The sequence below is a fragment of the Papilio xuthus genome, unplaced genomic scaffold, assembly GCF_000836235.2.
Source record: "Papilio xuthus unplaced genomic scaffold, Pxut_1.1 DF827570.1, whole genome shotgun sequence".
Classification (NCBI taxonomy): domain Eukaryota; kingdom Metazoa; phylum Arthropoda; class Insecta; order Lepidoptera; family Papilionidae; genus Papilio; species Papilio xuthus.
Genome location: NW_013531079.1, coordinates 3,474,783 through 3,490,974, shown reverse-complemented (window position 1 = coordinate 3,490,974; position 16,192 = coordinate 3,474,783). Strand labels below are relative to the sequence as shown.

The 16,192-nt window shown below is 34.6% G+C and overlaps 2 protein-coding genes across 3 annotated transcripts in view; one reads left to right on the top strand and one right to left on the bottom strand.

Annotated features, from left to right (window-relative positions):
* Positions 1-6: 6 nt before the first annotated feature.
* LOC106118720 (armadillo repeat-containing protein 6 homolog) lies at positions 7-6,621 on the top strand. The gene is made up of 8 exons (XM_013313467.1): positions 7-81; positions 636-853; positions 1,109-1,265; positions 1,660-1,795; positions 2,327-2,492; positions 4,804-4,897; positions 5,388-5,537; positions 6,372-6,621. Exons 1-8 carry the CDS (start codon positions 79-81, stop codon positions 6,585-6,587), a joined length of 1,140 nt encoding a protein of 379 aa, XP_013168921.1. The 5' UTR covers positions 7-78; the 3' UTR covers positions 6,588-6,621.
* Positions 6,622-7,802: 1,181 nt separating this feature from the next.
* Positions 7,803-16,192, bottom strand: part of SMC5 (structural maintenance of chromosomes 5) — a 12,958-nt gene continuing 4,568 nt past the window's right edge. Inside the window, exons 8-20 of one of the 2 annotated variants that reach the window (XM_013313439.1) lie at positions 15,410-15,551; positions 14,656-14,858; positions 13,963-14,126; positions 13,261-13,390; positions 12,394-12,529; positions 11,993-12,199; positions 11,448-11,531; positions 11,126-11,347; positions 10,652-10,761; positions 10,301-10,418; positions 9,788-9,945; positions 9,099-9,216; positions 7,803-8,453 (exon numbers count right to left, since the gene is read on the bottom strand). In XM_013313439.1, the coding sequence (XP_013168893.1) occupies positions 8,319-8,453; positions 9,099-9,216; positions 9,788-9,945; positions 10,301-10,418; positions 10,652-10,761; positions 11,126-11,347; positions 11,448-11,531; positions 11,993-12,199; positions 12,394-12,529; positions 13,261-13,390; positions 13,963-14,126; positions 14,656-14,858; positions 15,410-15,551 (1,927 nt within the window). In that variant the 3' untranslated portion in view covers positions 7,803-8,318. Of the gene's footprint in view, positions 8,454-9,098; positions 9,217-9,787; positions 9,946-10,300; positions 10,419-10,651; positions 10,762-11,125; positions 11,348-11,447; positions 11,532-11,992; positions 12,200-12,393; positions 12,530-13,260; positions 13,391-13,962; positions 14,127-14,655; positions 14,859-15,409; positions 15,552-16,192 lie in introns of those variants that run through there. The other variant, XM_013313440.1, reaches the window with a different exon arrangement.

Below are 16,192 nucleotides of genomic sequence, written 5' to 3'. Positions count from 1 at the left end.
ACTGTTAAAAAACTCAAGGAGTTGTCAAATGCAGCCCAAAACAATGATGAACCAATCTTGGAACAATTGGATATATTGATGGTAACTATTTTCTATTGATAATTTTTCTATATTTTTAAGAATTAGCACATTTTTTGATTATTTACTAATATTACTTGCACCATTCAAAGTAACCTCTAGTATTAGAACTTTCAACCACATGATTGGAAATCTGTACTTGTAACCATTAGGCTATTGGTGCTTTGCAAAATTGTAAATTACAAACAAAGTTGCTCTCTGGTCTCAGTATTAAATAAATTTTTGTAAATTAATAGTATAAAGTTACATAAAATACCTCTTTTCATATAAGGAAAGGATGGGAAGGGGAAAGTGGATATGGCAAGCCTTCCCATACCAATGAGGAATAGACCATCTTATTGTGAGTCCCTCCTCTGTCCATTAACTGTAGACCATTGCCTAAATGCATTCATCTGTTGCTTTTTAACTTGTAGCAGATGCCCATGGGCAATAATAACTCCTATTTTTTTTTTATAACAGAAGGGGGCTAACAAGCAGCAATTTTAGCGAAATAAGGTGTGATTTTGTGTTTGACATCATACACTTAAAAAAATGTACAAAGATTATTCAATTTTCAGAGAGAATGCAACAAAGATATTGCTCATAGAGTAAGAGCAGGCAAAGAGGGTATTTATCCTGCGCTTATAAATTTACTAGATTTAAAACAGAAATCTTACTTGAATGTTAATAATGAAAAAGATGCTGCTTCTATTATAAAAGTAATAAACACATTGATCGCTTTAATGAATTCACAACCAGATTTGCTGGATAGAAAAGGTGTTGAAATTATTAAAAAGTAAGTTTGACATGTTTGATACTTTTTTGGTGCTCGTGAAAAATGTCTGAATTTAAAGAGAAAAAAAATATAGCTACCATACAATTTCATTTTAATTATTACATTTTGTACTGTGGCAACACTGATATTGAAACATTATTTTAGAAGTGGTAACATGTTTCAAAAAAAATTTTTCAACAGTGGATACACTCGGTTACTATTAACAGTAGTATCCAGTCTAGATCTAGCTTAGTTTGAGATAAATTTTGATTTCAGAAATCTAGATGAAATAGAAGATGAATCTATTTTAATAGCAACATTAAAATGGACCGCTGTGTGTTGTGTTAAACATGAAATGAACAGACAGATGATATTTGGTGCTGGCATTGGATGGAATTCGAACAATTTATTGAATAAAACTAATAATATAGAGGTAAGTAACTTAAAATAGATTTTGCAATGAACTAGACAACAAGGATATTTCACCCGTTTAGAATAAATCAAACTAAAAAAAAAAAACAAATGTTTTTTAAATTACTTTAAATGTCACTGAAAGAAAATAACTGGCACAATCTAATATTATAAATGAGAATTTATGGATGGATGTTTGTACTCTGAAGTACTGAAGATATCTTCAGAACGGCTCCATGGATTTCGCTGAAATTTGGCATACATGTAGAACATAGTCTGGAAGAACACATAGGCTTTGATTTTTTTTTAAATCTGTGAAGCCGATGTCATAGGCTACAAAGTCAGTTGCTTAATATATGTTAAAGGTCTTAGTGAACATTTATCAACTCAAAGTAATAATAGTTTGTGTATTTCAGTTAATAAGTGAATGCCTACAAGTTATCAGAAAGTTGACTTTAGACGACGACGTGCGCGTGGAGTTTGGCAAAGCTCACGAACATGCTCGTGAACTTGGCGCGGAGCTTCTCGATACGTTGACAAGGTTGCTTGAAAGTAAGATTATTCTACAATATCTTAGATTAATTATTTTAGAAAACAAGCAAATGACCAACTGATTTCTGGAAAGTGATCTCTGCCCATAGACATTTTGAATAAGTTAAAAGGATACAGATGGGGTTGGGATGGTTTAATAGACCAATGAGACATTAATTTACCCATCCCACCATTTCTTATTTGGAAAATGGGATAAAGAAGAAGAGAAATAGAATTTGTCCTCCCGCACACACACTTATCAGACGAAACACATTAATACTATTAACTTGAGGGTTGCCTTGTGTACGGTATCCTTCTCCAAACCGCCTAATCCTCTTCTTCCATTCTTCTCATTTGTCCTTAAAGAAGAGTAAAATTGGACTTCCGGAATGCATTCATCAGACTATACAGAGAATTGCTTCCACTTGAAACTTGTCTGTGGTCGTGGTTGATGTTGGTGATGTATGCCATCGTTGAAACAAAGTATTAGATTCCTCTTGTGCTTGTAATTTCTAGAATATTCCATGTTCTAGTGAAGTATATTTGTGTTAGATAACATGAAGCCACCGTTGGTAAGTGATGTGATGTGTACAATCGCGTGCCTGCTGGTGCGACACGAGCTGTGCGCGGTGGCGGCGGAGCGCGGCGCTGCTGCTCTCTTCACTGTGCTGGCTGATAACTACGATGACGTCACCGTTGTACATCAAGCCACTAAGCTGTGAGTATATACTAGCTGTTGCCTGCGACTCCGCGTTGGGTTAGAAAAAACTTAATTAGTAGTATATGTGTACTTCCAGGGTATGTTCTACATCTATGCCAAATTTCAGCACTACCAGTTCGGAAATTCTAACAAATATAAATCTATCCAAACTTTTGTATTTATAATATAAGTTAGATTTGTATGTCTGTATGTAATGTTGATAAATAAATCTTGAACAATATATAAGTTGCGTATAACAAAAATCATTTTTTTAGTTTATCTGTGGGTCTGTCTGTCCGTTTGTTTTGGGTAATCTCCGTAATGTCTGGACCAATTTTGACGGGACTATTACTAGAAGGTAGCTTATATGTGCGGGAGTAACTTAGGCATTTTTAATTCCACTATGAGATTCTTTGTGTGGATTTCATGTATAAAAAATGTTTGTTTCGGATAACTACGTATGTCAGTAGTAGATTACAATTACCTAAATCGTTTGTTATGAGTATTAAAAAATTAACCAAAGATTTAAAGTTTATTTTATACTTGCATTGTATTATAATCAATTTTATAATATTATTCAAACTTTTGTCAGACATTATACTAAACTTATAAAAATGGCTAAACACTCACGTATATTTGTCCGGCGGCACCGACTAGTTTCGAGCTCATCGGGGGTCCTTCATCAGGGTGAGTGGGACTGGTATTATTGCGCGGACGCGGCCCCCACCTCACTGTAGTTCGCCGGCCGTAGTCGGTGCCGCCACCGATCGAATATACGTGAGTGTTTAGCCGTTTTTATATATGTTTATTAATTTTATAAGCTTTTAAAACCCACACAATTTCTCAGCAGATTGATAATGCGATCTTATAAATAAACATCTTTCATTATCAATATATAGAGATTTCTTTTTTACTATAATTTCATTTTCTATTTTAGATCTATCATGTATTAAATTAGCTCGTAATTTCTGTGTTTCCAACATTCTGTTTTGTAATAATGTCATACTATTATTTAGATCTCGTACTTCGTCTATTAAACCGAAGAGGGAACCTTCTCTGCAATTTTCGACGTTAGGTCCTATATGTTTAGTGTTCAATCTTGTTTGAGCAACTTGTACCCTTTGTGATACTTTTAATATTTCCTCGTGTAGAGTTTCCAGAATATTCTCCGTCTCTTTTATCTTTCCTAATGTTAGTTTTAATTGATTTTCTAATTCTGTTTTTACTTGTTCTGTACGAGCGATTCTGTCGCTTAACGCTTTATTGACTCTAATGTCTTGTGAACGTAAATCCCTTGCAGTGTTTATCAATACCGCATTAATTTTTATTCTTAATTCTTCAGATTTCTTTATCGCACTTTTGAATTGTTCCAATCCTGATTTTGTGAAATGTTCCCATGATTGAACGTCAGATTGTCCATCACATAATCTTGTTGTTCCTGATGTTTTCACATTTTCAGATTTTGTTTTTAATTCACTGTTTATAGTTTCATATTTAAATGCTAAATATTTGTTGCTCCAATCTCTTTCTAATGTATTTTTACCTGCCATGTTCATTTTTATTTGATTTTCTATCTCTCTCAAAGAATCTTTATGAATTCTTTTAATATTTTCTATTAATACTGCTTCGTTGAATAACGCGTCTTGTGGTCCATCGTATATTGCGTCTGTTTCCATTCTATTACGTCTTAAATTTAAACATTCTTCATTGATATATTCAGGTATTCTTAATATATCGATAGCATTTTTTAATTGTTGTCTTAACGATTCTAATACGTTTATTTCTACGTCAATGTCACTTAAAGCTCTTTCTAATTCTGTCTTCCAATAGTTTATATGTCTTGCTCTATGTTTTAATTGATCCGTACTATCACTAAAATCATTACAAGATGTTTGATTTACTTTGATTATGCAGTTTTTAGTGATGGCCGTGTTACGATCTGTTTCATATATGATATCACCTTTTAGTACGTCTTGATTATGTTTCTGCCAATATTGTATTGTTTTTAATTCAGTATTATTATCACTAAAGGATAGATAGTTTCCTTTTTCTATTGCAGCCATTTCTTGACTTGTTCTATTTAGATTTCTACCTGTAGTTTTCTTCTTCGTCACATAAAGGTCTTTGGTTGAATTTTATGCTTAATATGCTTGGATCTATAGGCAATTTTTCTTTTTCTGTTTTTTTTTCGTACTGATATCTTACAGCAAGAGAAAGGTGAAGTACTTATGAGTACTAGTAACTTTGCGTTTTAACTTTGGTTGCCATTTGTATATTGATTTTATATATTCTTTGTTTCCATGGTAATATAACTTTGTTATTGTTTTAGGATAACAGCGTTGGCTGGCAACGATGACGTCAAACGACAACTAGTGAAGAGCGGAATTGTGCCTATCATTGTTTCATTGTTGAGTAGATTTGCTGTAAGTTTTTTTAGACATAACATTTCTCTCATTTTTTTCATACCATGTCCCATTCTTTTCATATCAATAGCCTGTGTTCTTCTAGACTAGTTCTGGACCTTCAAACAAACATTGATCCATCCATTCAAACAACCGCATTTATAGTATTAGTCAGATTATAAATGCGAATGATTTGATGGATATGTTTGTTTGAAGGTATGTCTAGAAAAACTTCTTCCAATAAACTTCTAGAAATTTAACGTAGATGTAGAACATAGTCTGGAAGAACACATAGGGTGTTAATTTAGTTTTGTTTTGATTTCGCACGGACGGAGTCGCAGGCGACAGCCAATCTTACTATATTACTAATATTAGCCGTCACCCGCGACTCCGTCCGCGGGAAAAAAATCTTCAAATTTCATCGAGATCTGTTGATCCGTTCTAGAAATACTTTGAAACATCCATCCATATAAACATTCGTATTTATAATATGAGGTGTTGTATGTGTCAGAGTAACGCGACAGTGACAGCGCAGACACTACGCTGCATGTCCGCGCTGGCGCTGCGAGAGCCGGCACACGGCCGCCTGCTGCTGGACTGCGGGGCAGCAGAGCCCCTCCTGCACTGTCTCAAGATGCATCCGCGTAATGCCGCGCTACAGGTACATACATACACACACACACACACACACACACACTAACACACACACTCACACACACACACACACACACACACTCACACATATACAGGGTATCCCAAAAGGTTACGTACATAGGAAGGGGGATGATAGGGGTGGTCACAAGGATCACCAGAAAAATTTAATAAAAAAAAATAAATGGCATTTTTTTAAAACTTAAAAATTTTACACCTTCTGGGGCAATTTTTATTTTCTTTAAAATCTTTGTTAGTTGTATTGTTTTTTTTATTTCATATTGATAAAGGGTTATTGACGATAACATAATAGCTTTTTTTTTAAATGTTGGAATATTTGTAGGTCATTGGTTACAAAATTGCCCCAGAAGGTGTAAAAGTTTTAAGTTTTTACAAAATGCCGTTTATTTTTTTTAATACCCAGAGGGGAATTTTTATTTTATTTTTCTGGTGATCCTTGTGACCCCTATCATCCCCTTTCCTATGTACGTAACCTTTTGGGACACCCTGTATACTGTTAGGATGACAATCCGACAGTATGCCGGTGTACTGGCGCAACACTATCGTTACTAAAATATCAACGTTTATGTCCTCACTAATCATTCTGATACAAGACTTGGTAATGAAAGCACGTCATTCGCGTCAAAGCATTGTAACTAATAATGTCTAAAATTACGCACATGTATACTTTTGGAAGGAAAACCATGATTGCTGAGACCATCTCCACGTAGTATTCCCTCGGTTGTACAAAAAGTCTTTAGGGTCATACATACAGACAGCAACAAATAATACAAAACTTTCAATTTCTAATATTGTCACTCAAATTCGTAAAATTAATTTTCAGAAGAACGGTTGCTGGGCGATACGCAACATGGTCGCTAGATGTCGCGACTACAATAGTAAATTCAAGGAACTCGGAATTGAAGATATATTGAACCAGACGTACGCCATTTTCTCCCAAGACTTCGGATTCGATATAAAATCAGCCCTCAGAGATCTAGATTGTGACGTGAAACTGGACGAGCAATGGACGGGGAAAGGCGTGCAAATGACTAATTAAATATTAATAAAGAAAATTAAAACAATTTTTAAATCTATGGTTACAATCTGTGACTTATTCTTTGACTTGTTTAATCTGTGACATTTTTATTCTATGGTATTTTTACTCTGTGATTTTTTACTCTGACACCATATGTCATGTCTACTTTTAGCTTACTCTGTGGCTTATAGCAAGCAATTTTGTTACAAATATGCACAATAAAATATTTATACGATTAATCTCCAGTCATATAAAATTTAAAAAAAAACATTAAATCTTACTAATATTATAAATGCGAATGTTTGAATGGATGTTTGTTTGAAGATATCTCCAAAACAGCGTTGTGAATCTTGATCAAATTTGACATAGATATAGAACATAGTCTAGAAGAACACATAGGCTACTTATTAAATTTTCGGACGCGGACAGAGTCGCAGGCGACAGCTAGTTAACAAATATAAAAAAACAATGATAGCTTGGCTTATATAATAACAATATTATATACAATTGTTAAAAAATTACGTAATCCTAGAAATATTATATTTTTACAATATGTATGAATGACAAATAAAAGAATTGCTTATATATTTTTTTATTTAAAACATAATTTAATAAACAAAGATGTCTATATAAAACCTAAACTATCAAAATAGTATATACACATACAAGAATATAAGGCATGTCTAACTTTAAAAACTTTAATCTTTGGACTAACTGCCGATAGATAAAACCAACCCAAAGAGAAACAGAAAATATGTTTATTACAAATACTTTGGCAGTGAAAACTGACGATTATTATTATAGGAATAGTTAGTTTCTGAGAGTAAAATCTCTGTATAAAAAATATCTTTGACAAAAATACAGATAAAAATAAACTATGAATTTGGTCTCGGAAACCAACGATAAATGTTTTTATGTTTATAATCAACTTTTTGGTATGTATTTGATTCAAACAATTGGTAATCAACATTGGTCCATAGTAATTTGACTATCGCTATATTTCATCATCATCAGCTCACTATATGTCCCCACCGAGGGGCTCGGAGCCTACCCTAAGTTAAGGGTGATTAGGCCATAGTCAACCACGCTGGCCAAGTGCGGGTTGGTTGACTTCACACATATCTTTTGAATTTCTTCTCAGATATGTGCAGGTTGCATCACGATGTTTTCCTTCACAGTAAGAACGTCGGATAATTGTACATATGTAAATCGGAAATGGAAAAACACATGGTGCAAGGCGGGATTCGAACCCAGGACCTGCAGATTGCAAGTCAAGTGCTTGACCACTGAGCCACCGACGCTCATTCAGGCCCGCTATATTTATAGCAAGAGATTTATTTTGTAAGAAAAATTTAAAATTAAGGAATATTTCTAGATATTATCGCGTATTAAAACTGAAATTGTACAAACGTATTATCAGTTTGAATAAATGTCAGAGTATACAGAAAATATATATGAAATTTGAAGAATTAATAGACGAAGAAAAAAGGAGATAGAACTAATTAGACGAAACACAGAATTTACTCAATGTCCACTCTGGTATCTTATAATCTATGTCATGATGACGTCACTATATAGACAGACAAGTATTCATGGGTAGCTCAAGTAAAATTGATGATCTGCAGATCTGTGACTCGCTGCTCTATTTAATTTCATAGAATTATGATTTTAAGCTGCGAGTCAACAAGCATCTTGTTGATCTACAACTCTATATGAACTTTTGAACCGATTCAGAGCTGATTTACACAATACTTACTGAGTTGACATATATTTCCTTGCGTTTTCAATAAACTGTTTACATTTCCATTTGCTGTGATGCATTACTTGAGGGCCGTTCATTATCGTATGAACCGTTATCTTGGAGTTATATTCTAGATTTGTCAGCAACTGGAATTAAATACAATTAGGTACAAATTTATTGAAATCCGGCTTGAAGGACCATTTTTTTTTAAAGTGTAAGGGGTTGGAAATACAAACAAAAATGGTTAAGCGAGAAACCTCTATAAAAAAGAGAAAAATATCGTTCTTTGGACTAAAATATTATTATAACTCTTCATTTTATATCTTGGAAAGCTTCAATTGACTCCACACTCGGAGAGCTTGTTAGTTTTTGATATATTAAGGTGGCAAATGAGCAAGTGGCCACTTAAATTCGTCCTTGGTGGTTCCTCAGGGCAGATTTACGACTGAATTCCTGAGGGTCTCCCAATCCGACAAGGACTAAGTTACCCACTAAACATCTGTGTATCACATGGTAAGTTGTAAGAGAACTCTTTTAGAGTTAAGCTCACTAGTACATCAGCGCATTTCTATGTAACAAACGTTATAGTGTAGCCACCAATAGCCTATTGGTTAAGAGTGCGGGTTTCCGATCATGAGGTCGGTAGTTCAACTTTGATTATTGTAAACCATATCCTAGCAGAAGCATAGAGCTTAGTTAATACAAGAAATATTAGTAAATTAACAAAAAAATCTGCTAATATTTAAATAAATAAAAAAACTAGATAAGTAGATAGAAGTATTTGTACTAACTTTGGGTGTAAGCAGGAAGTACTGTGCGTTGTCACACTCAGTGGTGACCTGCACCAGCAGCTGGAACATCTTGCGCTCGTTGATCGCGTCCATACCCTGGTTGATCTCATCCACGCATCTGTTAACATCTTATACTAACTATATGGATTTTCTAATCGTTGGTTTCTGAGACCGAAATATCTGCATAAAACAGAGATAAAAATATTTTTAAAACGGACATTTTCGTTTCAGAAACCCACAATAAGGGGAACCAACACATTAAAAAGTTATACATCTGATCTGTTAGATTAAGCCCTACACAAGACAATGTAAATCTAAAACTAATCTTACTATATTACTAATATAAATAGCGAATGTATAGATGGATGGATGTTACAAGGTATCTCCAGAACGGCTGAATGGATCGCGATGAAATTTGATATACATTTAGAACATAGTCTGGAAGAACGCAGAGCCTATTTTAAATTCCACATTTATAGATATTACTGTGTGTCGCCCGCGACATCATCCGCACAGGAATAAAAAAATAGGTATCCTATGTGTTCCAGACTATGTTCTACATCTGTGCCAAATTTCATCAAGATCCGTTGAGCCGTTAAGTACATAACTTCAAATATCCACCCATCTAAACATTCACATTTATAATATTAGTAAGAAGTAAGATATGTTAGATGAGGGCAGCATGAGACCTGAAGGGCACAGTGGTGCGCTGCTGCAGCGCCATGAGGTAGACGGCGGTGGTGAGCGCGCGCTCCCCACCTGACTGCGCGTGCCGGGTCAGCTGCACCAGCTGCTCCGAGCTGCGGAACCTCACCAGGATGCTCACACCGTACTTCTCGTAGTCCTCCTACACACAACAAATCATCATCATCAGCTTAGGTCCCAACTGAGAAGCCCTAGTGGCTTGGCCATAGTCAACACTGGCCAAGTACGGGTTGGTTGACTTCACACATATCTTTGAATTTCTTCTCAGATATGTGCAGGTTGCATCACGATATTTTCTTTCACTGTAAGAGCGTTGGATAAATGTATATATGTCAATCGAAAAACACATTTGTACATGGCGGGATTCGAACCCAGGACTTGCAGTCCAAGTTACGTGCTTTAACCCTGTGACAATGGAACACATTTAAAAATGTGTAAATCATACTAAAACTACACTTATGAACACCAATTAACATCTCCGAGATTGACAAACTCACATCAGCACCGGCTTTATCCAGTTTGATTTCCCCCGCACAGCCGAGCTTCGCAAACATATCACCGAATGCTCTGTCTATATCGCGAAGTAACTCTTCTAAAGGCGGCAACCATATCGACCTTAATTAAAAAAAAAACTAATAAATAATTTTTAATTTTGCAATTGAAATTGAAACCAAATCACATACACTATCTTTCCAATAAAAAAAGAATTACGAAAATTAGACAACCAGGAGCAAAGTTAGTAACAAAAATAAAAAAAAATCAATCGAGAACTTCTTTTTTTTCGAAGTCGATTTAAAATTATTTACATTTAAAGTTGAATTTAAGTAAAAGCAATTAAAATAACTTACTTGATACGGTTCATCTTAATCTCAAGTTGTTTACTGACGTCACCGGAACTCTCTACTTCACTTTTCAAATTTGCTATCATCTGTTCACGTTCTTCATACTCTTTTATGGCCTGCAAGGTAGAGATGACACATGTAATTTACGCTACTATCGTATACTATTGCCTTTAGTAGTGTTATATTGGCTACATCGTATATTATTAGCTACAATCATGTATATATCGGCTATAGTCGAGCAATATCTACTACAAACGTGAACTAACTTCAGTAGTGTAATATCTGTTACAACTGTGTACTATCAGCTACAAAAGTGTAAAACGGATACAATCGTGTATTATTAGAAACAATCGTGTAATATCGGCTATAGTCGTGTAATATCAACTACAATAGTGTAATATCTACTACAAAAGTGTATTATCGTGTACAGTCATGCACAATCGTGTAATCTGATAGAGTGGTGTAACAGTGGTGTCATACCCTCTCATCTCCTTCATCCATGCAGTTGACTCTGGCCTGCAGCTCGAAGCAGTGCGCCATCAGTTCATTCACCTCACTCGGCAGCACCGCGAAGTCTTCACTGTGAGGGAAGTCGGGGTCATTCGGCAGTTTGTTATTACAAGACCTTTTTGCTTCGATTAGTTTCTCTTTAGCTTTCGTTTTGACACGGGTAAGTTGATTCTCTATGTTTTCTAATGTTGCCTGTAAAAAAAATGATATTTGAAAGTTATTTGACCTTTTTGGATGAAAAAAAAATGGCATATAGTTAAAGTATAAATTATTTTTCAAGAAACTCGTTTACCTGTACATTTCTCATGTCGTTTTTTAATTCTCTTAATTTACTCTCCTCATTTACAATGGAGTTTCTATAGAAATCTAATTTAACCTGAAAAGAAAAGAAGTTTACCAATTATATTCCAATCTTAATCTATTTGGGTGCTCACAAATCTTATTAATTTTATAAATGAGAATTTGTGGATGGATGGATGGATGTTTGTTTGAAGTTATCTCTGTCATTTGTCATAGACGTAGAAAATAGTCTGAAAGAACACATAGGCTACTAATTAATCATTTTTAATTTCACGCGGACTGAGTAGCGGGACAAAACTAGTTGTTTATAAACAAATATAGATATTAGCGGTTGCCCGCGACTACGTCCGCGCGGAATTAAAAAAAAAGCCTATGTGTTCTTCCAGTGTATGTTCTATATGTATGCCAAATTTCTTTAAGATCTATGTTGCCGTTCTGGAGATACCTTCAAACAAACATCCATCCATCCATCTAAACATTTGCATTTATAATATTAGTCAGATTGATTTTTTTTGATAATTTCTAAAGTTTTATTACCTTACAAATCTCCATACTACTGACTTTTTTCTGCAGCTTCCTCATAGTGCCAGTCAATTCTTGATGACATTGACACAGTTTTATGACACACTCCCGCTGTTTCCTCTTACATTTACTTCTCTCTTGTTCTATATTCAATGTCGGCTCGTTCTCTATATCTTCTACCTTCTTTATTTGGAGACGGATTTGTGCGGAGAGTGTTCTAACCTAGAAATTGAGTTATTACCAATTTTAAAGCCAATAAAAAGATTTAACGCGTTTAAATAACATGAATGTAAATTAGATTAAATTTATGTGTAGAATAACATGTTAATTGCATAATAACATCAAAAAAACTGAGAAACACTTGCAAATAGTTCATTTATGAACAAAAAAAAACATTTTCAAATGCATATTCTTACCTTTTCGACATTTTCATGAATAACTCTCCTAGTTGCATTCAATTTATTCAACTCGGCCTCCAGAGACATCAGCTTGTTGTCTATCTCCTGCATCCTGACATTGTGCTGCTGAGATGTCTCTTGATGTTTGGCTAATCTGGAAATTTTATATAAATTAATAGCCTATGCGTTCTTCCAGACTGTGTACTACATCTATACCAAATTTCAGTGAAATACATGCAGCTGTTCTGGTGATACCTTCTAACAAACATCCATCCAAACATTCGCATTTATAATATTAGCAATATTTTTGCAAATTTTCGTAGTTTTTATTTTTTATTTATTATACTTCCAAAGAAAAAAAAACAAATTCCTGAATGCAGTATTAATTTTAATTAATCAGTCAGTTTAAATAACTGTAACCTAATATACTAAATAGTTGATAAAGTAATTAGTTAGTATACTCCCAAGTTAGTACTACTGATTCGTGTATTAACTAGTTGACAAACTAATTAGACGATATAGCCACTAGTTAGTAAACCAACTAATCATTACACTAACTAGCTGGTACACTTCCAAGTTAGTACTGTTAGGAAGAAAATCCGACACTGTGTCGGTGTACTGGCGCAACAATAGCCTTATCAACGTTTATATCTCATCACTAATCATTCTGACACTTGACTTCAAAACCAAAGCGCGCCATTCCCGCCAAATAATTCCAACTAATAATGTGTAAAATTACACTAACTACTTGCTACACATACTGATTAATATACTAACTACAAGATATATTCAATAGTACACCAACTGATTAGTATACAAACAAGTTAGTACACTAACTGATATGTATACTTACCAGAATGTATACTTAGTATAATGTATACTTACTGGTTATTAAGATTATGTATTTGGTCGACATCAACAGTGTTAGCGAGAAGTCTCGCCTGACGTATCTCTATAATGGAACTGCTTTTGACACCGCTGTACGCTGACACACGTACACTGAACCTGTGGTTCTCTGGAAACAATTTAATAAATATCTTAATTTATTTTGATTTAAAATTAAGTATAATATGAAAACCTTATAAAAATAAGAAATTATTTAAATTATTTGAAAGAAAATGCTTACTCAATTTCTATATTTTTGATTGAAATAAACTTAAAAACATAACTTTATGTTTTGAAACTTAAAAAAAAAAATAGTAACAATGTCAGAATTTTTTTTCAGTTCGTACTTCAATAACGACGAAGTATCAATAAAACCCAACAGCATATTGCGTTGGAACCTGGATAAGCGAGAAACTCGGGTAAGAGAGAAACTTCTATAAGCAAGAACTGGATAAGTGACAAAATTCTATAAGCGAGAACTAGATACGTGATAAAAATATCGCAATCACATAGAGTCACGCTTATCCAACATTGACAGTATTTCATAATAAAAAAAAATCAAACTAATATAAAAAAAAACCGCTAAACACTCACTATATTCGTCCAGTGGCGGCACCAATATACGTGTTTCTCCGTTTTTTTTATATTAGTTTAGTATAATGTCTCACGAAAGTTTGAATAATTTTTAAAAATATCACTTACCAGTAAAGAAATGTGTGATATTAGCGGGTACTTTAGCGCTGTTTTTGTACGTGTGATCATTGCCTATAGGTATCCTGTGTATACCGTACTGTCTGCAGAGATAGTTGATGATAGGCTCAGGACCGTTTATCGTATCTATTAGGTATGTGTAAAAACCTAGGTAACTGGAAATAAAATCTTAATTAATCTTAATAATATTATAAACGCCAATGTTTGGATGTTTGTTAGAAGGTATCTCCAGAATGGCTGCATAGATCTCACTGAAATTAGGCATAGATGTAGATCTAATCTGGAAGAACATGCAAGCTACTAATTATGGTTTTTTAATACCGCGCGTTTAACTGTAAATTCTGATTTTATGAACTTATTTCTATCTGATTATTTGTGTGTGTATACGTATGAGTTTTTGTGTGAGTGGTTACGTGTGTGTAGTGTGCGTACTTGTTTGTGTGGTCACGTAAGTGTTTGTGTATGTACATACGTGTTTTGAATGTACGTACATGTTTCTATGAATGCGTACGTGTTTATCTGTGCGTTCGTGTGTGTAGAGTGCGTACGTAATTGTGTTAGTGGGTACATGATTGTGTGAGTGCGTTCGTGTTTGCTTAGTACGTACGTGTTTGTATGTGTGCGTACGTGTTTGTATGAGTGCGTACATGTACGTATGCGTGTATACGTATTAACAAATCTCACCTAAGCTGTGCGATATCAGATGTATGTGGTGTCGCAGAATTGGTACTGCAGATAGCATTGACCAGCTTCAGAGCGCGCTCTCTCCTCACTTTCTGCAGGAAGAGGTTCATGTCGGCGCTGCTCTCGAAGGTGAAGGCGGCGAGGTCCCGCGCCGGTACTGTCGCTTCTAGGTAACGCGCGAACTTTGCATCCGTGAAGTTTATCTGTTGGATAATTATTTACACAAATACTAGAGTGATTAACAGAATTTTTTTTATCTTAATAATACAAGAAGAAATATAAATTTAAATTTGACATTTCAAAATTAGTTCTGTAATACGAATATATATAATAGCATTTAAAAAATTACCAATTTCTTAGTTGAGTACTGTACTGTATGAACATTAATTTAGTAACTTCACTAAAAATGTTCCTTAGCGACCAAGTAATGAGACCGAGCGCTAGATAAATTAAAAATAAAAACTAAAAGCTTCTAAACATATGCAAATAAGGCTAAAGTAAGTTGAAAACATATCTACACAAATTAATAAAAAAAAGATAAGTATGTGTAAGTAAACAAAAAAGCAATTTGTATCTGTTGTCTGTCTGTTAATCTATTTTCAGGGCCACGTGTGTTCCAGATAATCTCCAGAATGGCTGGACAGATTTTGTCAGGAGTTTGACTGGAAGGTAGCTGATGCACGCAGGCATATATTGGCTATTTTTAATTACGCACAGACAAAGTCGAGGGCGATGATTAGTATATTTAACTTACTTCTAACATCATAGGTTCATATACAGGTCTTGAGAACATGTCTTTATTCTCTCTGAGCCACATCACAGCTTTGTAACAATCCTCGCTGTAAGATCTTAGCACTTCCAGTCGCTTAGCATCTACGTTTTCTAAGTTATTTATTCTGTAAAAAAACGTTATATTTATTTAAAAAAAACATTTAATCCTGGATAAACCAGAGTTTGAAATATTTTCTCGCTTATAGAGGTTCATCACTAATCCTAGTTTCTCGCTTACAGAGGTTTCTCACTAACTCGAGTTTCTCGCTCATAGACTTATTTAAAACTATATTTTTTATAGTAAGTACTCTTAAAGCAGTCTTTCCCAAAGTGGGCGATAACTCCCCCTTGTGGACGCTGCAGGTCTCAAGGGGGGCGGTAAGAGACCCAGAAAGAAAATATGGTCGTTGTGTAGAGGCCTGGGGAGTGATTTGTAATTTTATTTAGCCTAGGCCTCCTAGCCTCTCAACAACTTGTGAACATCAACTAATATGAATTAAAAGATTGCTTAATCTCTAATATGGGGGCGCTAAAAAATATTCATTCTCAAAGTGGGCAGTAGACAAAATAAGTTTGGGAACCACTGTATTAAAGTAAGAATATTAATAACTTACTTAACTGATATATAAACACGGCTAAACACTCACGTATATTCGGTCCGGTGGCGGCACCGACTAGTAGAAACTTGAACAACAACACCACCGACGCTTTGGTATCAACATCGTCGACGACGCCGACGCAACATCCCCCCCCCCCCCCCCCCCCC